The sequence below is a fragment of the Amphiura filiformis genome, chromosome 7 (genome assembly GCF_039555335.1).
Source record: "Amphiura filiformis chromosome 7, Afil_fr2py, whole genome shotgun sequence".
Lineage (NCBI taxonomy): Eukaryota > Metazoa > Echinodermata > Ophiuroidea > Amphilepidida > Amphiuridae > Amphiura > Amphiura filiformis.
Window position 1 is genome coordinate 8,458,944 of NC_092634.1, and position 27,340 is coordinate 8,486,283.

Consider the following 27,340-nt stretch of genomic DNA (forward strand, 5'->3'; position numbering starts at 1 on the left):
TGGTATGAATATGTAGCTAATTGATTGTTCTAACTGCCTAGTATTATTTGAAAGCAAACCTAGGTTTCATTTGATCATGATTGGAAGTGGCCAGTCCATACACTAGTGAAAAATCAGATTTTTCACAACAATGCTGCAGGGTGGGTTTTTTTTGTGACATTGGCTTCAAATTTTACTATTGTGCCAATTTCTATTTTCAAAATTAATTAAGTTTCCTTTTTTAATTTTGTTTTTAATATCAAGCATATCTAGGCAAACTTTGATGTTCTGGTTCAAATATTTATGTATGTGCATGTTTGCTTGCATGTTGGTTTGTGTTGTGTGGGTTTGGGGTAGGTGTGTGGGGGTGTGTGGGGGTGGGTGCGGGGTGTGTATAGGGTTCAGGGTTGGGGGTGTTTTACATGTTTTAATATGTCACTCGGCTGAACTATATAAGTTCTATTAACAAAATTTGTTTGTTAAGTTGCCATTCATGTAATATTTTGAATATTTATATGTGTGGGGTGAGATCAACCGCTGTTTGTCAGGAAAATAGACTGAAAATGTAAAAAAATAGTTACTTTTCCACATGTAGCAGCGTGTGTAACAATATTAAGGGGTAGGGGAAATATAAACCATCATAACTCAACTTCAACTCATGATAATGAATTCATTTTGGAATTAATATGTAGCTAATTGATTGTTCAAACGTGTTAGTATTATTTTAAAGCAAAGCAAACATTAATTGTCAGGTAGATAGCCATAAAATGTGAGAAAAGGTTACTTTTCTATGTATAACCATGTCAAATATGGCATTATTAAGGGGTAGGGGAAATAAAACCACCATAACTCAACCTTTACTCATAATAATGAATTCATTTTGGTATCAACATGTAGCTAATTGATTGTTCTAACTTTCCAGTATTATTTTTAACAGAAAAACCATAAGATAGACATAAAATATGATAAAAATGTTAATTTTCCAATGTGTAACAGCGTAAAATTTGTGTACATCCATATCAAAACGATGCACTTGTCGGCTGCTACATGTGTCTCATTTCACATAATAGCTAGGAATAAATACCAGACTAATTTCCTAAGTGGAGGTCACTTTAAATCATCCCAAGACACATGGTTTATGAATACAGACATTGTTCCTTATACAATTTGACTTGGGGATGATTTGAAGTGACCTACACTTGATATGAGTCTGGTATTTATTCCTAGCTATTATTTGAAATGAGACACATGTAGCAGCCGACAAGTGCATCCTTTTGATATGGATGTACACATTTGACAATATTAAAGGTTAGGGGACGTACAAACCAACGTAACTCGACATTTATTCATTATAATTAATTCATTTTGGCATTAATATATAGCTATTTGGTTGTTGTAATCTTGTAAGCAAAATAACCATTAATTGTTAGCTGGAAAGACATAAAATGTTTAAAAAATGTCAATTTTTCATGTGTAGTACCGTAAAATATGACAATATTAAGGTGTAGGGGACATTCAAATCACCAAAACTCAAGTTTTACTGATGAAAATGAATTCATTTTGGTAACAATATGTAGTTAATTGTTAGTTCTAACTTTCTAGTATTATTTAAAAGCAATTAAACCATTAGTTGTGAGGTAGATAGACATAAAATGTACGAACATGTTAATATATGTCTAACAGCGTAAAATATGACAATATTAAGGGGTAGGGGACATACAAATCACCAAAACTCAAGTTTTACTGATGAAAATGAATTCATTTTGGTATCAATATGTAGCTATTTGATAGTTCTAACCTTCTAGTATTATTTTAAAAGCAATTAAGCCATTAGTTGTCCGGTAGATAGACATAAAATGTATGAAAATGTTAATATTCAATGTCTAACAGCGTAAAATATGACAATATTAAGGGGTAAGGGACATACAAATCACCCAAACTCAAGTTTTACTGATGAAAATGAATTCATTTTGGTATCAATATGTAGCTATTTGATAGTTCTAACCTTCTAGTATTATTTTAAAAGCAATTAAGCCATTAGTTGTCCGGTAGATAGACATAAAATGTATGAAAATGTTAATATTCAATGTCTAACAGCGTAAAATATGACAATATTAAGGGGTAAGGGGACATACAAATCACCAAAACACAGGTTTCACTGACGAAAATGAATTCCATTTTGGCATCAATATGTAGCTATTTGATTGTTCTCATTTTCTGGCATTATTTTAAAAGCAATTAAGTTTCCACGAGGGGTTGAAGGTCATAATGGGGCCAATACTAAAAAATTATCCTATCATGTTGTAATGTTGTAATCTCAAATTGTTCCTCTCATCGCTAAGATTTAAAAAAAAGACAATTGTCATAGTTCTACGAAGCTTAGTTCAGGGGTTATAACGTCGAATATATCAATATCATAAATAAAGGTCACATTTTTAAAATGGCCCAATTGCACCAATTAACGTAAGAAACCTCAATCGTATACTACATTCAAATTTTGGTGCAACGATTTGTATTCCTGTGTTCCCCTTCACAGTTAATGCAGCCAAAGTTGCGTTATGGTAATATTTCCCCTAAACTTAATATTACCATATTTGAAACTGTTACACATGGAAGTTTTTTCTCACATTTCCTTTGTATCTACATAACAACTAATGATACCAGAACGTTCGATGAATTCATTATCAAGAGTAAAAGTTGAGTTATGGGAGTTTATATTTCCCCTACCTTGATATTGTCATATTTAGGGACCGTTCACAAACACTTGTAAGGGGGGCCTGATGCAAAAGGGGGGGGGGCCTGAATTTGTTTGACCCTCCTAAGGGGGGGGGCCTGAAAAAAATGATCAAAAATTTTCCTGGAAAAATTGAGTTTATATGATTTTCTATGGGGTTGACCCATAATTTTCATGTCAAAAAGGGGGCCCTACAATTTTTGAGGTCTGTAAAGGGGGGGGGGGCTCGAAAGAATATTTTGCGATGAAATTTTTTTGCATCAGGCCCCTCCCCCTTACAAGTGTTTGTGAACGGTCTATTACGCTGCTAGATATAGAAAATGACTTCTTCTGACAGTTTCTGTGTATCTACCTGACAACTAATGATCGCTTTGTTTATAGAAAGTTAGAACAGCCAATCAGATACATTTTGATACCAAGATGAATTCATTTTCATGAGTAAAAGTTGAGTTATGGCAGTTATATATTTCCCCTACCCGCTTAATATTGTCATTTTACGCTGTTAGACATAGAAAAATTACCTTTTCCTCACAGTTTCTGTATATACTGCCTGACAAATAATGGTCGCTTTGCTTTAAAATAATACTAGAAAGCTAGACCAATCACTTGGATATATTTTGATACCAAGATGAATTCATTTTCATGAGTAAAAGTTGAGTTATGGCAGTTTACATTTCCCTACCCCATAATATTGTCATATTTACGCTGTTAGACATAGAATATTTACCCTTTCCTCACAGTTACTGTGTATCTACCTGACAACTAATGATCGCTTTGCTTTGAAATAATACTAGAAAGTTAGAACAATCACTTAAATACATTTTGATACCAAGATGAATTCATTTTCATGAGTAAAAGTTGAGTTGTGGCAGTTTATATTTCCCTACCCCTTAATATTGTCATATTTATTTATGCTGTTAGACATAGAATAGTTAACTTTTCCTCACAAAAACTGTGTATCTACCTGACAAATAATGGTCGCTTTGCTTTAAAATAATACTAGAAAGTTAGAACAATCACTTAGATACATTTTGATACCAAGATGAATTCATTTTCATGAGTAAAAGTTGAGTTATGGCAGTTATAAATTTCCCCTACCCCCTTAATATTGTCATTTTACGCTGTTAGACGTAGAAAATGTACCTTTTCCTCACAGTTTCTGTATATCTGCCTGACAAATAATGGTCGCTTTGCTTTAAGATCATACTAGAAAGCTAGACCAATAACTTGGATATATTTTGATACCAAGATGAATTCATTTTCATGAGTAAAAGTTGAGTTATGACAGTTTACATTTCCCCTACCCCGTAATATTGTCATCTTCACGCTGTTAGACATAGAAAAGTTACCTTTTCCTCACAGTTTCTGTATATTTGTCTGACAACTAATGGTTGCTTTGCTTTAAAATGATACTAGAAAGTTAGAACAATCACTTAGATACATTTTGATACCAAGATGAATTCATTTTCATGAGTAAAAGTTGAGTTATGGCAGTTTATATTTCCCCTACCCCTTAATATTGTCATATTTACGCTGTTAGACATAGAAAACGTACCCTTTTCTCACAGTTTCTGTGTATCTACCTGACAACTAATGGTCGCTTTGCTTTAAAGTTAGAAACAATCAATTAGATATACATATTAAATTGAATTGAATAGAATTAATACCAAGATGAAGTCAATATCATGAGTAAAATATTGAGTTCTGATGATTTATTTTCCCCTACCCTTAATATTTTTCTATGTTATGCTGATATACGAGGGAAATCAACATCAGTTTTTGTTGGGTTTTTGGGTTTTTTTTACATTTTTGTCTTTTTCCCAGTGGTTACTCACGTCCTACACATAAATATTCACATCAATGGAAACTTAACGGATTTTGTAAATGGAAGTTGGTGCAGTGAAGTGACATATTAAGACATGTACACACACATTCATCCCTCACCCCCACACATACCCTATGTACACCCAGCACCCCCCACACACCTCGTCCCACAGACACCCCAACGAACTCATACATATTATAATGATTGGAACTGTTACAATAATGTTTCCCTTGATATGCTTAACATTAAAAACAAAATTAAACATTAAAATTTAAATTAAAAAATTAAAAATGGAAACTGAATCAATTTTGAAAATATAAAGTGGTATAGTTGTGAGATTTGAGGCCAATGTCAAACTTTACACATAAAGTATAAAAAATCAGATTACAACTCATTTATGGACTATATACTTCCAAATATGCTCAAATGAAACCTGTTTTTGTTTAAAAATAATACTAGAAAGTTAGGAAAACCATTTAGCTACATATTGATACCAAAATGAATTCAAAATCACGAGTAAAAGTTGAGTTATGGGAATTTATATCTCCCCTACCCCTTAATTTTGTCCTATTTTTGGTGATTTTATGCGATTATACGTCCATACATAAAATGACCTGTAAAAAAAAAGTGATACCACAATTTAAGTCCACTACCTACCTAGCAGTGATCTAGAGGGTCCATACTAACTACCTATGATGTCAAACCTTGTATGTAGTGGAGGGTGAACCAAGTCCTTATTTAGGCCCCCTGTGGGATCTTGCTCCTGGACTAGGGGGGCGGCAAGTGATTTTTTTTCAGCAAATGTTACAATACGGCTTATGGCAATTCATGAATACAGTGCACCCTAAGCACCGGCTTGCTGCAGGAGGGTGAGAGTTCATAAGGGCAATGTTGGGACCCCAGGTCACGCCACTGTTTGACCTAGGATACACATACCCGCCATTTTGTAATTATTAACGCATGGTCCTTCTTTGTTAAGCACGTTGAGGTTTCCACCGGATAGTCTGTGGCTACAGCAGCATACGCCATAGGCAAAGTGTTTTTGGGGGAGAAGCGTACGCTACGGGGGGCAAGGGGGGGGGGGAACTTCCCCCTGTGAAAAGTCTTGCCCTTGCCCCCCTTGCCCCCTGTGGGATGGTGAACGCCCCGACATTTAAGACTTTTTTGTGTTTCTGACCAAATTTACATTATATTTTGCCATTTTAACCTAAAAAGTGCCAATTTTTGCGCGCTTCTCGCGAATTTATTCACTTTCTGTACCATACTTCACCAGTTTAGCTTCAATATGGCGCATTTGTAACATTAACTGATTTTGTCGCCAAAAGGTGCCCCCTTAAAATTTGTCTTGCCCCCCCTCCCCCTCTCTGAAAAAGTGCTGGCCACGCCACTGCGGCGGCGGCTTTGACTTGAAATGCTAGTATTAATTATTACTTTACTACTGTTCATCGAAAGTTGCTACTAGTGGTAGTGAAACTATAAGAAGAAAGTGTTATTTGCAGGGGTGTCTAAGGTGCCTCAGTCGTTAGAAAATTTTACGGGTCACGCATACCCGTACCGTAGGACATTTGCGGGTCCGCAACTATTTTAACGGGTATTTGATGACGCAAGGACGCGCCTTATTTCGAGCGCTGGGACAGTTGTTCACGCAAAGCTTGTTAAAGTCCCCAATCAAGGTGAATTTTAAAGTGCAATTGAATACGATTTTAGCCAAAAATACCGAATATTGCCTGTATTTTTAGAGTAAGCCTACTTGACCAGGGAAGTATTTGCCGAAAGGGGTGTGTGTGTTGGTGTAGAGGTGTGCGTATGGGGGTATAGGGATGTGTGGGGGTGTGTGTGTGTGTGGGGGGGTGACATTTGATATTGTGTCCCCATCCCAAAATGTGGAGGGACATGTCCCCCACGTCCCCCCGGATTGACGCTCATGTTTGTCATTAGTAATACCACAAATAAAGCGGATAAACTTCACGATCAAGGACGATCATCACTTTGTATTAACAATAAACTTCCAACACCAGCATTCCTAGTTCAATTATTTCAATCAACATTTCACTCCTCTCCTAATAATGACAAATTAACATCGAAGTAACATTGTACTACTACACCTTTATCTTGACAGTTCCTCATTTGCTCGCCCTATTCATTTTAAAAGGAATTTTTATTAAAAATACGTAAGAAACCAACTTGATTTTAATGCTACTTTATTGCACATGCTGAGGAAATCTGATTACCCTTTTGAAATAGCAATTGGGCGGGTTTTCAATGAAATATTTTTTGTGTAAAAAGTGAAACATCCTATGTATAAAAGAATATTTGAATATTAACTGCACATATAACGATTCGTGATACCCAATTGTGGTACAGTTGATGTCGTTTAGGAAGCAGAGAATTGTATTTCAATTTTATATACGCCAAAATATTTTTTGAATTTAGTGCAAATAAAGACTGAAAAGATGGTGACAATTCTATGTAAAAATTACATTACCCCACCAAAGATTACTGTTTCGTTTTTATGGTAATCTAATATTTTATTTCCTGAAATAAACTTTGGGGTTTAATGTGGATTTTTTATATAAATGACAAAAACACCGAACGTCTATACAAGAGAAATGGTAGGCTCCATATCCTGACCTACATGTATATACAAGTAGCACCCCCTGTGGGATGGTGAACGCCCCGACATTTAAGACTTTTTTGTGTTTCTGACCAAATTTACATTATATTTTGCCATTTTAACCTAAAAAGTGCCAATTTTTTGCGCCCTTCGCACGAATTTATTCACTTTCTGTACCATATTTCACCAGTTTAGCTTCAATATGGCGCATTTGTAACATTAACTGATTTTGTCGCCAAAAGGTGCCCCTTAAAATTTGTCTTGCCCCCCCCCCTCCCCCCCCCCCCTCTCTGAAAAAGTGCTGGCCACGCCACTGCGGCGGCGGCTTTGACTTGAAATGCTAGTATTAATTATTACTTTACTACTGTTCATCGAAAGTTGCTACTAGTGGTAGTGAAACTATAAGAAGAAAGTGTTATTTGCAGGGGTGTCTGAGGTGCCTCAGTCGTTAGAAAATTTTACGGGTCACGCATACCCGTACCGTAGGACATTTGCGGGTCCGCAACTATTTTAACGGGTATTTGATGACGCAAGGACGCGCCTTATTTCGAGCGCTGGGACAGTTGTTCACGCAAAGCTTGTTAAAGTCCCCAATCAAGGTGAATTTTAAAGTGCAATTGAATACGATTTTAGCCAAAAATACCGAATATTGCCTGTATTTTTAGAGTAAGCCTACTTGACCAGGGAAGTATTTGCCGAAAGGGGTGTGTGTGTTGGTGTAGAGGTGTGCGTGTGTGGGGGTATAGGGAGGTGGGTGTGTGTGTGTGTGGGGGGGGGGGGTGACATTTGATATTGTGTCCCCCATCCCAAAATGTGGAGGGACATGTCCCCCACGTCCCCCCGGATTGACGCTCATGTTTGTCATTAGTAATACCACAAATAAAGCGGATAAACTTCACGATCAAGGACGATCATCACTTTGTATTAACAATAAACTTCCAACACCAGCATTCCTAGTTCAATTATTTCAATCAACATTTCACTCCTCTCCTAATAATGACAAATTAACATCGAAGTAACATTGTACTACTACACCTTTATCTTGACAGTTCCTCACTTGCTCGCCCTATTCATTTTAAAAGGAATTTTTATTAAAAATACGTAAGAAACCAACTTGATTTTAATGCTACTTTATTGCACATGCTGAGGAAATCTGATTACCCTTTTGAAATAGCAATTGGGCGGGTTTTCAATGAAATATTTTTGTGTAAAAAGTGAAACATCCTATGTATAAAAGAATATTTGAATATTAACTGCACATATAACGATTCGTGATACCCAATTGTGGAACAGTTGATGTCGTTTAGGAAGCAGAGAATTGTATTTCAATTTTATATACGCCAAAATATTTTTTGAATTTAGTGCAAATAAAGACTGAAAAGATGGTGACAATTCTATGTAAAAATTACATTACCCCACCAAAGATTACTGTTTCGTTTTTATGGTAATCTAATATTTTATTTCCTGAAATAAACTTTGGGGTTTAATGTGGATTTTTTATATAAATGACAAAAACACCGAACGTCTATACAAGAGAAATGGTAGGCTCCATATCCTGACCTACATGTATATACGAGTAGCACGTGTAGCAGTCCGGCGACTCAAAATCGATATAATGTATTGTGCATGTATAGAGGCTCATTGTCGGATTTAGAACACGCAGTTATCAACAATTTTAAAATATGGTACGTTTTCTGTCTTTGCTTGTCACGCGGTATGTTGAAGTTGCATATTTAATATTTAATATTGTTCAAATGTCAAGATGGCTACCAACAAGTTTGGTGGGCGACCGGTCTAAGGCACAGAATTCTATATACACAAGAACCGGTCATCCCTATACCGATGTGTGGCCGCAAACGTAACCGTCCCGGCTGAAAAATGAATCAAAAAAGGTACGGCAAGAATTTTTCGCATCACGTACGTCGAAGTTCACTGTTCAATGTGCAAACTGTAGTTAGGATAATGAAAACGACTGGTGGGCAAGTCTACTAAATAACTTCCAAATCTGAAGAAAAAAAATGGCGGCTGTCGCCGGACCCTTTCCAGAACTAATACGGCATATTTAGCCATTGTCAACATGGGGTCATCGCCAGGAATATTTTGCTTAAATAAAAAACTAGCACCTCCGCTATGTGGTATTTCACGATATAACGTTAATGGAAAGAAAAATGCTTGTGTTTTTCGTGTTTCGAATCGGACGAGTGACAAGCTCTAATGACGTCATGATGTAAACAACGTCAGGGTAATTAATAATTAATTAGGTAAACCCAAATATGGAAACCTCCAAAAGTATGCTAATTTAGAGTTCAACGAATCAGAATACGATCCGCTACCTCCAAAATTATGCAAATGAGTTGAAGGAGGTTACGTGAACATGCACACTAATTCTCATCTGGCTTTACTAAAAGATCTTTGGTCTTAGGCGATCCACGTATTGACCCTTTTCCCTCTATCCCACAATGCACTATTCCAGGGGGGTATGACGTAGTTCATCAACCTCATAGATCGAGGGCATCCGATGGTCTTTGCCAGGCCTTCGCAATTATTTTGTCTTAATATGGGCATACTGATTCCATATATGCGGATTATCGTAAAGGCCATCGATGTTACTAATTATGTAATTATTGAATACACGAGTGAAGCAGCTACGGAGCGATGCAGAACATCTGTGTAAGAGATTTTTGTTTACGTCTTATTTTCATCTCCGAAAAAAAAGTGAAACGGACCCCGAAAAATATCACTGCGTGTCCCGTCATTAGTTTTTCACCATTAGGTCTATAAAATGTATACAAAGTTAGGTTTCAATAGCAGGAAATTTTTTTTGGTGACGACACCATGTCCATAAGGCCCCGGGGGGGGGCACCCCAACTTTGGAGGGGACGCGTATGTAGGGCTGTTAATACCACATTTTCAGCATCGCTGTCACCCAAAGACCCCATATTTTTTACGAACACATGCTCTGTCCATGCTCTGTCACCCGAAGACCCCCTATTTTTCCATTTGATCTGTCACCCAAAGACCCTTAAAAGTCCAATTAGAACAGCAACTTTCATTTATCATGGATTTTGTTACTTATTTTGAAAAAACAAGGAAATTTGAAGCCATAACTCAATTTTCGAGGTTTCTGTGGCGCTTTTTCGGCTCTCACCCAAAGATTCCATTTAAAAAAAAGGTCATGTTCTCACCCAATGACCCCATATTTTTCACATTTTGCTCTCACCGAATGCCAAAAATCATGCTCTCACCCAATGACCCCATATTTTTTACATTTTGCTCTCACCGGATGCCCTTAGTGCGAAAGTGCCAGCCCTACACCTATATCCATTTCATATTGAAGTGCCCCCCCGGGCATAAGGCATAGAAATGTTGTTTTTTTTCCCGAAAGGTATTAGTGATCGCGCGCCATTATTGTGATTATCGGGGATTCCTTTTTTGTGATGAAGGCACCAGCCGAAATGTCCGTATTCCAGAATGTAATGAACATAACTCTGTACTCCCCGGGGAGATGATGTATTTTGCGACACTCATACCCCCTTGGAATAGTGCATGATGGGAAAGAGGGAAAAAGGTCTATACTGTATCCATGATAGCGACTAGCCGCGGCGTAGGTTCAAGACCCACCTCTGCCAACTCAATATTTTTTTAAATTTCATATTAGGAAAATGGGGCTGGGAGAATTTATGTATGGCGTAGGGAGGAGGAGTGATCTGTGGCTAAATTAAGAAAGTACTATACTTATATTTAGCAATTATTGGGAATCGAGAACATGAACTCTAACCCTCATGTAATATGGCGCCTATTGTCTAGTCCTACAGTCCTAGGATAGGCCTACACACTAGAGTCGTTGCGTAATTTTAGTCGCCCATCCCATTATTCAAAATCCCTGCTTAATTATGTTTGATGTCTTAATCTTACTACATTGTAACATGATGACTAAGCATGCAAAGACAGCAAGCCCTTGTTAGTACAGGGCGCGGTGGGTTTGGGATTTTGCTTTTGCTACATTAACGGAACCAATGTTTTTAGCATCTTTAAACCTGAAAGGATAAACATTTGATTGGGTTTCTGCAAAATGCAGCTTTATAAATGTTTATTACTATCCTATAAGAAACTGAAAATTTAATATTTCCGAGTTCCGACTGATTTTGCTTGATCGCATCACATATTATACTAAATTATAATTGTGGTGCAATTTGTATTCTCCTGTCCCTTTTCAAAGTTAATGCAGCTAAAGTCCAATAGAAATTATGTACATACATAACCTTTGACCCATGATTTCATCCGATTCCGAGGTGAAACATTACTCAAACAAATTATTTTCCTATTTCGTTTGTCAAGTTGAGTAATTTGAGACAAAATGCGATTGAATCGGCGCATTTTGAAAATTTGGCCTCTATGCATGATACATGTGACATTTGACCTAATTAACTCTATAACTCCTAAACTAAGCACCCTAGTGTAGTATGACAATTGACTTTTATATTCCTAGCAATGAGAGGAACAATTTGGGATATATTACAACATGATAGAACAGATTTTACATTTTGGCCCCCATTATGACCTTCGACCCCTTGTGGGAAGCATAGGGGCATAGACAAAAATGGAACCAATGGTGTCGGATCACAGTTTCGACAGCCTCTAAATAAATACTTTTTCCCTGAAATGAATCACGTCCTAATATTCCGTTGGTGAGCGACGGGCGATTGGTATTTCACCAATGAGATAGCTCGCCTTTCCGAACGCAAGAAAAGGAATCCTATCTGATTGACTAGAAACCGATCGCTAGATCGCTCAGTGACGAGTGTATACACTGAGATGTAGAGATGTATTCAATTCCATTTAAATCAATATTCTTTTACTGACGCAGATAAAGAAAGTTGTATAGCTGTTCACTGTGCCGTATTGTATTATAGACTTGTGATTTAATATTTTATAGCCAGTGTACAGTACCGTGGTCTGAGCTGAATGGGCTATGCGTGTTGTTTCCATAATATATAATAATAATAATTCTCAAACAGTTGAATATATCACATTATTAATGTACGATTTAAAAACGTTACTGTGAAAATGCAGTAAAATATACGTGTTTAAAGAAAACATCAATCGCAGCTGAGTGTATTGAATTTCCAGTTAGTGTATTGAAAACAAAACCTTTCTTGTAATGGTAACGCCATATAGGGTACTGGGCATGCACAGATCGTATAAATATGTATGAATGGAATCGCTGCGGTATCTCATATCGTGTAAGTGATATGCTTATCCTGAATCGCTCGGCCTATCTCGAACAATTAAAATCGCCATGCGTAGCTTTTGAAGAAAGAGTGGATTCGCTGTAATATCGCGGCAATTTTTGACACGAAGATATAGGAATGATGACGCTGTGCGGATGTGATATCGCATTCACGTCGCCATTGGATTAACACATAATCATAAAATCTTCACAAACAATTCTAAATTTGTTATGTGGTGTCAAAGCAAAATTATCTTACTCTAAAACCGTTGGGGTACGACAATGTACCCCACTGTAAGTATGTTGTTTTTCAATTTATAACTGCTAACCGTCTATTTTGAATGGGGCTGCCAGCCATGTATTTTCGCCAGCCTCAAACGTCACGTGTCGCGTGTCCTATACCGCCTGCCAATTCTAGTTTTATCATTTGAGCTGTACGGATGCCACAAATCATTGGTTCCACTAATGTAGCAAGAAAAAATGCTAACTCAAATATCATCCCATAGCGCCCTATACTATGTTGTCTTAAGCCCCAGTCTGTTACAGATAAAACCCTCATTAAACCTCACACCCAATCAGCTCAAAAGGGTCATGTATTACCCACACACACACTACTTCTTTACCTCCTTAGCTGCACAGGTGTGGCAGGTGAATCCTAGGCATATTGACGTCATCAGAGAAGGGGTCGTTTACCACGTGACCATCGATCTGAATATTAAGATCAAAGACCATGGCCAGGGAGTTGCAGGCGAAGATCTATGTAAAGTCAGCATGTGGGGCAGTGCCAATAGCGATGGGTCTGGTGATCGCGTTGGTTATGTAGAACAGGTAAGCTATGATAGGCGAGGGGGTCTGGCAAGGGGGGGGGTGTCAAGCAGTTTTGGCAGGTCGAAAGGGGGGCAAGCGATTTTTTGACACAGATATCTTGGGCACCGTTTGAGAATTTTTATGGCAATACCAACATTGTCAACACCAACATGACAGAAAAAACAGTGTGGCAGATTGCTAGGGAAACAATGAGATTAACAGTCATCTCCAATTTCAAAATGGCGGCCATTTATGGTATATTATCAACAATGACTCTGAATGTTGTTTACAGTTCTTCACCTTTCATGCTTGTAAATTACTAATTAACTGAAAAGGCATTCTACTTTTACTTTGCGACTTTCACTCATGTGTACGAGTTACTTCACTTGTACACTTCTCTCAAATTGAAGTTGCTTTATAATACATTAAAGTTTAAGTCTGTTAAAACTGTGTTATGGTAACAACACATATGTTTATTATCACTTTAATTTTCATTATCTGATAGAGACACAAAGTTCGATACAGTTCAGTCTATTCCTTCGGCACTTGCAGCGATTGTTGTCACATGGTGACTCAAACCATTCACACCTCACCAAATGGATCACTGCAGTTGGAGCCGGAGGCAAAGTTCTCATCACTGGTAGGAATTTTCCGATCAACTACATGCCAGCTGATACAAGTGAAGCTTTAATTGGCGGCATACCCTCTGATTGCGTCTGCCTCTTCTTCAAGAGCCACCCCTAACATCTGCTACATTGTGTGAAATATGTGTGAGGCAAATAAAACTGGCAAATAAATGCTTCAATGGCAGATGTGACTGCATCGGGTGGTCGGTTCTGCTACACAAAAGTACATACGCTATGTCATCATCTGTGTCAAGTTCTTTATGTACCTGCCAAAACTTCAGCTTTGCATTACCAGCAAATCTCCTAGTGATATCTACCCAGATAGTGATTGGAATCCAGAAAAAGACTCTACCTTCCCAGCTGCCAAAGCAGTGTAAATGGGCGCAAGTGGTATTGCCCTACATTTCTCTGCAACTCCTTCACAAAAGACATATCTAAGAGGTTTGGCTAGTGCCTAATGCTATAGGACTAGGACATCTGTATCTGGCGAATATGGCACTATTTGCTGTGAAAACACAATGTAGAATTAGCTTTGTTTGCTGCTTTTTGGGAGCTTGAGAGACCTTCAACTTCTCTAATTCAAGCACACTTCATCATGGTCACCGACATACTGTACTTTTTCAGTGCCGTTCTATGAAATGGCTTGCTTGCTAAAGTCGGAGCATGTTTTGATCTTATCTGGTTTATCTAGCGATTGGAGATCAACCATACTGTCGATGACTGTAACACATTTGGCAGCTGAAGTATCAGCTTGTCAGGCGAAATTGCTTTTGTACCAAGCTACCCACACACATGTTTCCTAGTTGCCCCTGAACGGTAGATGGTATAATCACAGATAAAGCAAACCAGCACCATGAGGACATAGAAGCAAAGGCCAAGCTTCAGGACGAGAATGTTGCTAACCTCAGACATAACATCAACCATTTCACAAATCCGTTTGCAAATGAATGAATGTTACAAAGTGATCAACTTGGTTACAAAAGCAATTATCAATTACGTCTGACGAAAGCCAACATGACGTACATCAACAGAAGCACGCTTAGATCGGAAAAGAAACATTTGCCCAATTTGTTCAAGACAGAATCATATCAGGAAAGGTAAATTTGGGGCTCCAATGAAGAAGCTGCAGCTTAAGATGTGGCCATCCGCTGGGCAATGATTGACGATCAGATTGTTGAACTCAGGCAGGATAGGGCACTTTTGGCTCGCATGCTTTGTCGACTCTCGACCCCGAGGCGGTTGAAACCAATAAACTTTCAGTTGTATTAAGGGCCTTGTTTGCAGCTGTTGGGTTCCTTGAAGGAGTACCAGAGACAATACAGTGCCTGAGTTAATGGATGGTGCAACTGCTGCACAAGCTGAAACCTCTGCTACCAAATGTGTTGCAGTCATCATAGTCATGGTATGGCTGAAGTTTTGGTACTGGCAAAAGTACGGTGACTATGATGCAGTGCATTTGATGTTCGATCACTATGACATCGGTGAGTCGCTGAAAACATCAACATGTGATAGGACGACTAGCCAATACCAAGTTTACCCATACATCATTCGCCAAGACAAGCATGTAGAGTCTGCATGCCTATGCGATCAAAGACTAAAAGGTGAATTAAATACATAACTAAAATCCTTCAAACAAGACCTAGTAAAAGCCACACAGAGAAGTTGAAGGTTTCTCAAGCTACCAAGAAGAAGCAGACACATAGCTAATTCTGCATTGTGTTAATGTCTGTCACAGCAAATGGTGCCATGCTGTCAAGATTTATTCGCCAGATAGAGATGTCCTCGTCCTAGCTAGATGCTACCCAAACCTCTGTAAAGATACGTCTTTTGTGACAGAAGTTGCAGAAAAACGCAGGGTAGTCCTCATGCGCCCATCTACAATGCCTTGGGTGCTCATTCTGGATTCCAATCACCATCCGGGCAGACGACGTAAATGGATTTGCTGGCAAGGCAAAACTGAATTTTTGGCAGGCATTGAAAGACCTTGACTCAGATGATGACACAGTGTTTGCACATTCACAGTTTAGTGTAGCAGAATGACCATCTGATACAGTCAGATATGCAATTGAAGCATTGTTCAACAAAAGTAGCAGATGTTAGGTGCTGGCTCTTGAAGAAGAGGCAGGCACAAACAGAGGGTCTGCCGCCAACTGAAGCTTTAATGATCATGAGATCGCACTACCAGACGATGATTTGCTGTTCCAAATCCAGAGTTTCAACGACTACAGCATTATGGCTGGGATGTTTGATGGAAAATTCCTACCATTGATGACAACTTTGCCTTCCGTTCCAGTGATCCATTTGGTGAAGTATGGATGTGTTGAGTCACCATATGATAACAATCGCCGCAACTGCCGAAAGAATGGACTGCACTGTACCAAACTTTATGGATGTTCTATTGAGTCAGGTGAATGTGAGAATACAGATGATGAGGATGATAGTGATAATGAACTATTATATGTATGTAGATGAATGGAGTTAGTTACCGTAATTTCGTTTTACAGACTTTATACTCCTTGATATGATGTATTATAAAAAGCAAGTTCCGCATTATAGAAGTGCGAGTAACTTTGCCACATGACTAAAAGTTGCAAAGTGAAAGTAGAATGTAATTTTCAAGCATGTGAGCATTTCTCATGAAAGATGAAAAGCTTTATACGACATTCAAAGCCAGAAATTGTTGAAAATAGACCATAAATGGACGCCATTTTGAAATTTCAGATAGCTGTTAATCTCGTTGTTACCCTAGCAATCTGGCAGAATGTTTTTCGGTCTTGTTGGTGTTGACAATGTGGGTAATGCCACTAAAATTAGACTCATAGGATATTCACAACTCAAGTTATGGTATAATATGTTTAAATGGCGGCCATTTTGAAAATCAAGATGGCTGCCAGTCTTATCGACCCCCTAGCAATCTGGCACCATGTTTTTTGTACTCATTGGTATTGGAAATGTGGGTATTGCCACCAAAATCAGCTTCATAGGATAGTCGCAACTCAAGTTGTATTCAAAATAAATATCAAAACGGCGGCCATTTTGAAAATCAAGATGGCGGCCCTCTGCCACACTTCAGATTTGTCCACCAAAGATTTTCTTGCTCTTTGGGACCTATATAAGGTACCTAGATAGGTGGGATGTTTTAATCATACAAATCCCACGGCTGACTACAGTCTCCCTGACTAAGTAATAGTAGATGGTACATAGATTATGTCATGAACAGGACAGTAATATTTGTTAACATTAACTTAGATTATTTTCAGAAATCTACATGTAACCTTTTTTGGGGACACCCGGTATTAACAACAACTACACGCTGTCGAAGTGATGATGTAACAGAATTAATTACCATCGGAATAGATGAATACAATTTTTGAATAGATCGCCCTGCACTACAACGTTCACACGGTACATATGCATTGAACCATAGATGTCAAAGAAATGCTAATCACTCGCACCTGTAAGATTAGTATCTTTGAAAAGAGCGGCATTGTATTCAATCTATGATTGCAGACGTACACAGGCATGGAGCTATAAAGATGGAGACGCAATAGATTATGTAACGCATTGTTCACTTGTGCCGATTTGAAATCTGACAAGCTATTCATCGAAAGGTACCTTTTGTTTGGGACAAAGGGCTTCCGCCATTAAATCAGTAAGCTGACCCGACAGTGTATTAACGCTTTACCTAGCAGGCTACTGTCAATAAGTGATGAAACGCGTGAAAGCGCCTACTGGAACGAAAAGTACCTATTGTTACCATAAAACCCAAGGGTGTGATTGAGTAGCCGTAAGCACAAAAGGCACATATTAGCCGCTGATGTACATTTCGTTGTCACCCCACTGACATTAGGTGCTTCATTTATACCCTGTGTCATAAGTCTGTTCCTCCCCTATAGGAAAACCATTTTAACATGCTTGAAATTAAACTTACACAATTAATTTGATATTAATTTGTTACTGTTTATTGTTTTGGATTAATATAAATGTCACTTAGCAATTTATTTGAAGTTGTTGTCTTTTTATGGTCGATAACCTCCGAAAGTCTGTAAACCTCGGTTATTGTTGTTTTTTCCATTGCAAATCAAGGTTTGCAGACCTTTAAATCTGCCATAACATACAAAATTAGCTCTAAAATTCTAGAACAACGGCCGACATATTTTTTTCGCTGCAATGAGCCTTAAGGTTCATTGCAGCTCGTAGCCCAAAGGCAAATAGGGGGTACTTCCATATTGACGCTATGCTCCTGGGGAAGTCGGAATATGGGCGGAACGGACTTTCGACACACGGTATAAATAAATTGAATGCGCTTGCTGAATGATATTACACATCAAGGCTGCCATGTCTGCATGTCTATAGTACTGTATATTAAATAGTAATAGCTACGTATACATGTAACATATAATAAGTATACCGGTATAGGCCTATATAAAAGTTGTTTCACAAATTGACATTTTATTTTATTTTAAGAAGGAGAATGTCATAAACAGTGGCGTACTGAAGGGGGGGCAGCTCTTCTGTGAGAGGTCTGGTGGGAGGGGATGAGGGAGGAAGAGGTGGAGGAGGGATATGAAGAAAGAGAGAGGGGACTGGAGGAAGAGAGAAAGAGGAAGAAATGAAGAGAAATAAATAAATAGAAGTAAATAAATAGAAAGGTAAGGAAAATTATAGTAGTAGAGGGGATGGAGAAGGGAAGGGAGATAAGAAGAGGGAGTGATACTTTAGCAAGGAAAGATTAAGTACAGAGAAAGAAAAAGAAAGGAATGACAAATAAATGTAGGCCTTATGATAATTATTATAGAAACTAAACACAGCCCCCCCCTAGGCCTAACACTAACAGCACTATAGGCAGCCATTCGATGATGTCAATGCCTTTATGCGTTACGTATTAAAACGCCCAGTCAGATGTATTTTACACCTGCCAAGTACAAATCACCCAATAGCGAAAATTGGACGTTGAATCAAGGGGGTGACACTAAATTCACGGTTGTTCTATTAGCAACGCAAAATCTATGAAAAATTCAGCTGGTTTACTAGCTAGAAAGTGAGGCCAGTTATCGATCCGTTATAGCTCGTTATGAATAATTCATGTTCGACCCTTGGATCATGTTAATTGAGTTGGGCAAATAACAACGTTGTTAGTTTTGCGAACTTTGCCTGTTCAATGAGAGTATAGCGCGCCCCAATACATCTGGGCACAAAACAGGCGAAAACGATCCAGTTTAATGAAATGGCGGACGGGTATTCCCATCAGGCACCAGTGATATGTTTTTCAAAGAAAGTCTACTAATTTGATATGAAATGACATTTTGCAATAGCAATGTCAAAATTAGGACTTGCTGTCAATAATATGAAGGAAATATGTGACAGAGGCAAGGTGGGAAATACAAGTAGTATTTAAGTTATAATAACCTTTGATACCAGACCTGACCTTCCATCATGGCGCCTTATTCGTCTTTGTGTATTTCTATTATGCTCTCAAGTAAAATAAAATACCAATGTGCACTGAGCAGACAATGTTACTTGGCTCCGAGCATGAATTATTGATTTTATACGGAAGTAAAGAAATGCAGTGTATGTGCATGATGTGCAAGTATACTCCAAATATTTACGGTAAATCTGAATAGTGGTCACATGTCTACAAATCATGTGTTCGGGAAATCACGTGGCAACATTGTAAGATTTCAGGCTTGTTTACTAGTTAATTGCCATTTGTACTCTTTATTATTTATCTTTGTTAATTAACATATATTTTAAATGCTGATAAATCGTGGTTGGCTGCCCATGATATCTGTTAAATTCAATGTTTTATGAATATAGGCCTAATTCTCCCACGCAGAGGGGGTAACGCAGCAGAATTTCACATCACTTGACTTAGCTACATTTCGAAGCTCTGCTCTTCAAATTCATGTAAATTTCAAAGTTTATACATTTAATATATATTATGATACTAATTTTTTGTTATAACCAACTGGTACACGAAATATACTAGCTTATTACCTATACAGAAAGGTGATTATCAGCCTTCACTCAGCAAATTGACATGCCCAGGATATGCAGCCATTCTCCGTCTGGATAACATGACTGTCGCCCTCAATACGTCTGGGCACAAATTTAAATAACAATACGCTATTTACATATCAATGCGGCCTCATGCTAATTAAAGCTGCCCCATCCAGGAGTTCATCTATGGTTGAATGTACACTCTCATGAATATTGATTGGCAACATTTTCCAATATGTCAGCGCTCAAATCGGACACAATAGAACAACAGACCATTCAGTGCGTTGTACACAGGTGATGATAGCAACCTACTTGTAGTACAGGGCGATCTATTCAAAAATTGTATTCATCTATAACTGCTATGGTAGTTAATCCGATTATTACGTCACTTCTACAGCGTATTCCTTTTCCTGTGTATCCAAGATGGTTACCATGACATGAGCGGCCATCTTTGACGTGCAGAAAAGATGAGTTCAAAACTACTTCATCAGGATGTATGTATGTATGTAATGAGGAATACAAAATAATCTGAATTGTTAATGAATTTTTTGGAGTATATTTTCCTTCACTCGCATATCTAAAATGGGTGCCATGGGAGTTTTGGTTTGATGTCTAGGCAAAATGCACTGTGAGCGAATAAAGTATTAAAGATTCTGCTAAAACTAGAATTGATCAATCTGTAATCTGTATGTGATTTCTTACAGGTGCTAACAGAGGGACAAGCCACACAAGGCGCTCAAAGCCCAACTATTGCTTTTGGTGACCCTGAGTTTACGATCCAAGGCATAGAATACACAATGGATAGTCAAGGTTCAACTTGTTCTGATATGGTCTATCTGTGCGTTAAATTTGCAAAGGGAGCTAATCCTTCCCCAAGCTATCTGCCATTCGATGTGAAGGGTGTAGAGAGTGAGACCGATGACACTTCTAACTCACAGCATTTGATAGGCTGTGAAATATTTCCAAATTGTGAAGGTATGCTGCATGCTTTTTTTTACCCCATATTGCATTTATTTCCAGTTTCACTAGCAGTTCTTAAGCAAAACCTCAAGTTTGGTATTGGCGTACGTGAGGCATCTAGGTGCTTCTTTCGTTGGTTGCAGTTTATCGTACAGAGCATACATGAGTGCATACAAGGGCGGTTTGTCGGCACATATAATGCGGCGCAACCGTTGACATCCCTACCAAACTTGAGGCGAACCACAGTCATGACAGTATGGTAGGTCGTTAATATGGGTTTGGGACTTGTGATGACTTTGGAACTTGCGACGCATTGGGCTTTTCAATTCCATTTAATTCATTCCGAACTCGTCTTCTTGGTCCACCGTGAGCCTCAACATTGTCAGGCGTGAAAAAGTGACAACCTAGATGGGATGAGGTATGAGCGTTTGGACAGTATTAATATTTTGTGGGACATGATAGCACTTCAGACATATCAAATAATAACATTGGCGTATAGGACACGAGGGGGGATTAATGTTAAAAAGTTGACGAAAACATTTTAAATTGCTAAAAAAATCGCCCCTCCCATCAATATAATGACTAACGGTAAACTATTCATAATTAATGTCTTCTGTCATGTTTCAATATATAGGTTTTTATCCTTTAGCATGTTTAGTTGATAAGAATTCTGTAATCTCATTGGTCAAAAACCCCTTGGATAAAAATCCGTATTACCTGCGCGTACTCATCCTTAATATACAGGCAGGTAATATTTCCCGTATTACCTGCGTAATCCTAACACGCGAGTGTGTGCGTAACATAGCGTGCGCGATATCCTAAGCCGCGCGCAAACTTCACTCGCGGCATGGCTGCACCGTGGGTTACACTGTTTGTGTGTAGTTATTAAAAAGCCAAGAAAAAAATTGGACTAGTAAGGTGGCTCCAGGCCAGTAACTAGAATTTTTTGGAGGGGGGAGGGCTGATTTTGAGAAAAAGTTGACTATTTTTTCAAAATATGGACATTTTTGACCAAAAAGTCCTGGGTATGTTGGATGGGAGCATGACATAGCGGTGTTTTGCAGTCAAATATTGTAAAAATAAAGCTGACACACATCGATCCATGTCTACTTTGTTTGCAAGCCGGTAACTTTCAATATATAAGTAGAGCTGTAAATAATAGGCCCCTCTTTTCTACGCCATTGTTAGGGGGGATTACTTTTGGTACATTATTACATAGAGAAGGGGAAAGCAATACTTGGCACATAATTTGGACCCCCCATTCATGATCATTGCCCAGTCCGCTAGTCCCTTACTTGACCGTCTTTCCTTTATTATTATTCTTTTTTGCAGCTTGAGGAGAAGAGAAGTCACATTAAACAGCCACGCATGAACGCAATAAATAAATAAATAAAATAAAATAAAAAAAGGATGAAGGCTTCGGTATAACTTCAACGACGGCTGTTCAAACCAAACTGCACTATTATACCAAAACTGATTGGTCTGCACTGCAAAGGATTTACAGTAAAATACAATTGTGTCGTTAAATTTACCAGAATCATTAAATCCTTATGTAATAGTTAATGACATTTCATTTTTTTGTCTTGTGTCGCCTTCCATACCCCATCTGTCTTTGTTTCCTCATTTTGACCCTAACTGGGGCTATTGTATTACAAATCTGTTAAATGTGTTGGAAGCAGAATTTATTTCTGCGCATTTTGACACCTCATTTGATGCGATAGCCCAGAAAACAATAAAACACCGGTCAATTTAATGCAGTAAGGTCCAGATTTGAAAGTTGCACTTACATACAAATTTTTACAATACAAAAACACTCAGGTATCATTACACAGATTTCCTTCCACTACACTGAATACAAAATTAATACAATTTACTGCAACTTTCAAATCTTGGATTACATTGATTTAAATGTACGCTGTGACGTCAATATTTAGTCAATTGCTGCAAATGAGGTGTCAAAATGTACAGAAATAAATTCTGCTTCCAACGCATTTTACAGATTTGTAATACAATCACCCGTTATTGAATATTGGTCATTATTTAAGGGGGGGTTAGTTACTTTTTTTGAGATGTTTATATTTGGACAGGGCGGGGTCGGGGGGGGTCTGAAAATCAATATATTCATATCATCATTATTATATGCCTGATTCTGTTAAAGTTAGTGTTGAGTATGTAATTGATTTCTAGAATTCCATTTTTGAAAGTTGCAAACATTGGACGTGTCGTTTTTTTTGAATTGCCGTTTTACGTCCAAATGTGGTGGCGCTTTGCATTAAAAATGGAAATTTCAATCGTGTATGTATGAAGATAATAATAGGGAGTGTCTGCTCAAGAAATTTGAGCGGTTTACATAGTACGGTTTGATTTTGGCAGCCATTTGGATATTTCATAGAACGCTGCCATTTAACTGTATAGGGGTCAAATTTCACAGAGCGCTGACATTTAACTGTACAGGGAGGTATGCACGTGTATGTTTCAATGGAAGGCCTCCTTAGAAATAGAATACGACAAATGGAACCACGGTCAAACGAAAAGAAATATAAAGTCCAAATTTCTTGAGGATGTGCCACATGTGATTATCCTCAAACTGACATCATTATAATTTCATGTGAAAATCTCAGTTTGTTACCTTGGTAACACAACAAAAATTATCAAAATCCATTGTATCCTGTTGACCTTGGCCTATTTTGTTACGTTACCTATGTAAAAAACATCAAAAAAAATGCAATATTATTTTGATTAATTTTTTCCAAATAGTGTAGTCAAAAACCTCAATTCCGTGACCATTCTCTGGCTAGTAAGGTTTGACGATTGATTTGACTTCTATGGACTATTTAGAAAAAAATTAGCCCTCATGTCCCTCGCGAAAATCCCGGCATTTTTCGCTAGAGGCCAAAATCCAAAATGGCCGCCGCCACCATTTTGAAAAATTAAGTTTTGAACCAGAGCACCTATAATCATGTAGAAAAACACTTTTTCGGGTATGTCGAGCACAAGGATTCCGATTCTGACATTAGTTTGACATTACGGCATCATTTTCACCCAGAAATCCAAGATGGGGCCGGCACCATCTTGAACATTTTTTGTTTTGAACTAGAGGACCTAAAATCGTGTACAAAGACACTTTTTTGGATAAGTTGACCACAAGGATCTCAAATCTGACATTACTTTGACATTACGACCTCATTTTTACCCAGAAATCCAAGATGGATTTTTATAGTACAGGGCGCTATGGGTTTTTTTTACATTTTATTTTGCTACATTAGTGGAACCAATGTTTTGGGACATCCTTAAACCTGAAAGGATACAAATTGGATTGGTTCCATTTTGATCTATGTTTTCCATGCCCCCTGTGGTTCACACGAGGGCACGAAATTTACAATGGAGCCAAAATTTTAAAAATAGTCCTATCTTGTTGTAATGTATTTCAAATTGTTCCTCTCATCAGAGGGAATAAAAAGGTCAGTTGTCAATCATATTTTCATATTTGTCTATGGTGCTTAGGTCAGGAGTTATAAGGTCCAATAGGTCAAATACCAAAACTTTTCATACACAGACAAATTATTTTCCTATTTCGTTTGTCGAGAGGAGTAATTTGCGACAAGACACAATTGAATCGGTGCATTATGAAAATTTGGCCTCTATGAATGTGATATTTGACATTTGACCTGGTTTACTCTATAACTCTTGAACTAAGCATCCTAGTGCAATACGGCACGACAATTTCTTTTCTTTTTTAAATTCCTAGCAATAAGAGGAGCAATTTGAGGTATATTACAACACGATAGAATTTAGTTTACATTCTGGCCCCCATTATGAACTCCGACCACTCGTGGGAAGCATGGGGAGGGGAAATAGAAAAAAATGGAATCAATTCTAATTCTATTATTTGAGGTGTAAGGATACCAAAATTAATTGGTTCCACTAATGTAGCAAGACAAAATGCTAACTCAAATATCACCACATAGCACCCTGTAAGAGCTGCACCCTGTACTTCATTTGAGCAGCTCAGTCATCATCGAGCCCTCCAATTCCATCCGGAATCTGGGAATCATATTTGATCCCACCATGTCTAAGCGTGACCACATTACCACCCTCACAAAGTCTGTCAATTTCCATCTTCGTAATCTTTACTGCATCCGTAAATTCATTGACCAGGATACCTGTCACCATGCTGTTCGCTCTCTCATACTGTCCTGACTTGATTATGGCAATGCAATCCTCCATGGTATCACTCAAGGTGAAAGAAATAGACTGCAGAAGCTGCAAAATCGTGCTGTGCGTTTGATTTTCTCTGTCCATCGCTCAACTGGTACCTCCAACCTTCTCATTCAATTGCATTGGCTTCCAATGCAGGACCGAATTACATACATACAGGTATTTATAAATGATTTAGCTGTTTGCTCTTCACTTTTTCAAACCATCGGGGGAAATGGGTCAACCTTTTCAGGCTGTTGAAGGGGCGGCAAAATTCACCTTTTATCCAGCCCCCCTCTACATGGTCACTACCAGTGGCGTAACTAGGGTTGGTAGCGCCCGGGGCATGAAACAAAATTGGCGCCCACCCCAGAATACAGTAAGCCAAAAAATTAAGGTACTGCTAAATGAAGACAAATATGTCAAAATTAAAACAAGCAGCTAATACCTGAACTATTTAGCTCTGATTCAAGACCTTATTTGTTGTAATTGGTCGAGAATTAAAGAAACGGTGATCTAAAACCTACTGAAGAGACGAAATCAAATGTTGCACTTTTGTGTTCTAATCAATGAAAGCATGACAGTAGTTTTAACGTGCTAATCAATGGAAGCACAGCGCTAGTTCCTATGTTCGCGAACGCTTTGTGTACAAATCAATAGCGCATGCAATGGAGGAAACTGCAACTTTTAAATTGGCACCTTCCTTGGGGTTTTGGATCGTCGTGTCTTTATTTCTTGAGCATTTTCAACGAATGAGGTCTTAAATTCGAGCTAAAAGATGCAGCTATTAGCTGCTGGTTCCAGTTATGACATATCTGTCTTTGTTTAGGATATACAGGGGGTAAACATAACTTGTACTTTAATTTTTTGGCTTACTGTATCTTAGACGCGGGCAGGTGTGTTTTTATGCGTTGTTTTTAATACAGACACAATCGATTCTCTAATGTCAATGGGAAGACTATTCCAAAGCCGACGTGGTGCAATAACAACAACGGAATTGGCTCCGACTCGATTTCTAGATCGACGAACAGTTGCATCAGTAGCAAAGCGAAGTCTCTGTGTCTGTATCCGCCAGAAGCAGCATCCTGAAGTAGCTGGACAAGATCAGTAATATGTAGGGGCTTGGTTATTTACACATTTTTAGATGTATACAGAATGAATATTATAAACATACCCGTCACTTCTAAAGTTGAGTGCCCCTGGCATTCTGGGATAGCAGCCTTCAAGGGCAAAAAGGAGGTAGCTTTTCAGGACATCAGTCAGAAGCTTATTCCATCTGCATGGCAGCAACTTCCTAGCAGTATACCGGTGGGCTTACACCGTTTGTACGGAACTTATTCGCATTTATATTCAAAATACGCATAGCATGGATATGCCACACTAATTATTTGGAGTTTGATTACTTTTATAACACCAAATGTTATACTTCATATATTTTAAGTCGCTGATAACCAGTATTTCAAAAACTAAAGGGTGTAGCTTTAAATTTATGTAATGGGAATCAATCTCATTCAATATCTATGCTGACCAACAGATCGTTCTTCGGTTTCACGATGGCCCGAGATTGCCGAGAAAGCATTGAGACAAACAGCATGCATGTGAAATGTTCCAAAGGTTAATGATCGAGAATGAAAAGAACAGATTAAGGATATACGAGGTATTGTTGGTCGAAGCAGCAGAAAAAAAAAATCGATTTTCATTAATATTTGAATCAATATATTATTGAAAAATAACACTTTGGTGTTTTGCAAAAGTTCATTGATGACCGCCTAGTATGATATATACACTTGTAGAATATAGCAACACAAAGATCAGGTTATAATGTTCCATTTATATCATTTTTATTAAAACAACGAAGAATATATCAGAAGCATATAATACAAGTAGCAACATTATTAAACACTCGGGCAGGATGGAGATGCTGACTGGTTGGAAGAAAAGATGTAGTGACCAGTGGCGTAACTAGGGGCAGGGGGCAATGTGCCCTGGGCGCCACCCTTAAGGGGCGCCAAATTGACCAATTCAGCATCGATTCTGCGCCCCTCCAAGCGATGAAAGTCAAAATTTTCGCGCGCTTTGCGCGCATTTCAGCACAAAATCAATTCTCGCGTTTCACAATACGATGCGCCGCCATCGGTTGCTTTTGGCAGTTAAATTTTTGACTCCAGAGTCGATATCGTCGTTCTAGCTGCTATTGAATTTTCACGCGAGTGTGATAATAAATATGTTGAAAACAGCTCCACGAAGGATTCCCTGTGATCAATAGATAGAAAATGGATCTACTATAGTTGTAAATTGTTGTTTTAGTGTTCATTCGCTTGTAACATCATTATAATGACATTTAAACACACAATGATGCATGTTCCTA

The 27,340-nt window shown here is 38.2% G+C and overlaps 1 protein-coding gene across 1 annotated transcript in view; it reads left to right on the forward strand.

Annotated features, from left to right (window-relative positions):
• LOC140156244 (uncharacterized) overlaps window positions 1-22,348 on the forward strand; it is a 78,471-nt gene extending 56,123 nt beyond the window's left edge. Inside the window, exons 4-6 of the mRNA XM_072179240.1 lie at window positions 13,014-13,210; window positions 20,520-20,790; window positions 22,108-22,348. Of these exons, the coding sequence (XP_072035341.1) occupies window positions 13,014-13,210; window positions 20,520-20,790; window positions 22,108-22,112 (473 nt within the window). The 3' untranslated portion in view covers window positions 22,113-22,348. The remainder of the gene's footprint in view (window positions 1-13,013; window positions 13,211-20,519; window positions 20,791-22,107) is intronic.
• Window positions 22,349-27,340: the final 4,992 nt, after the last annotated feature.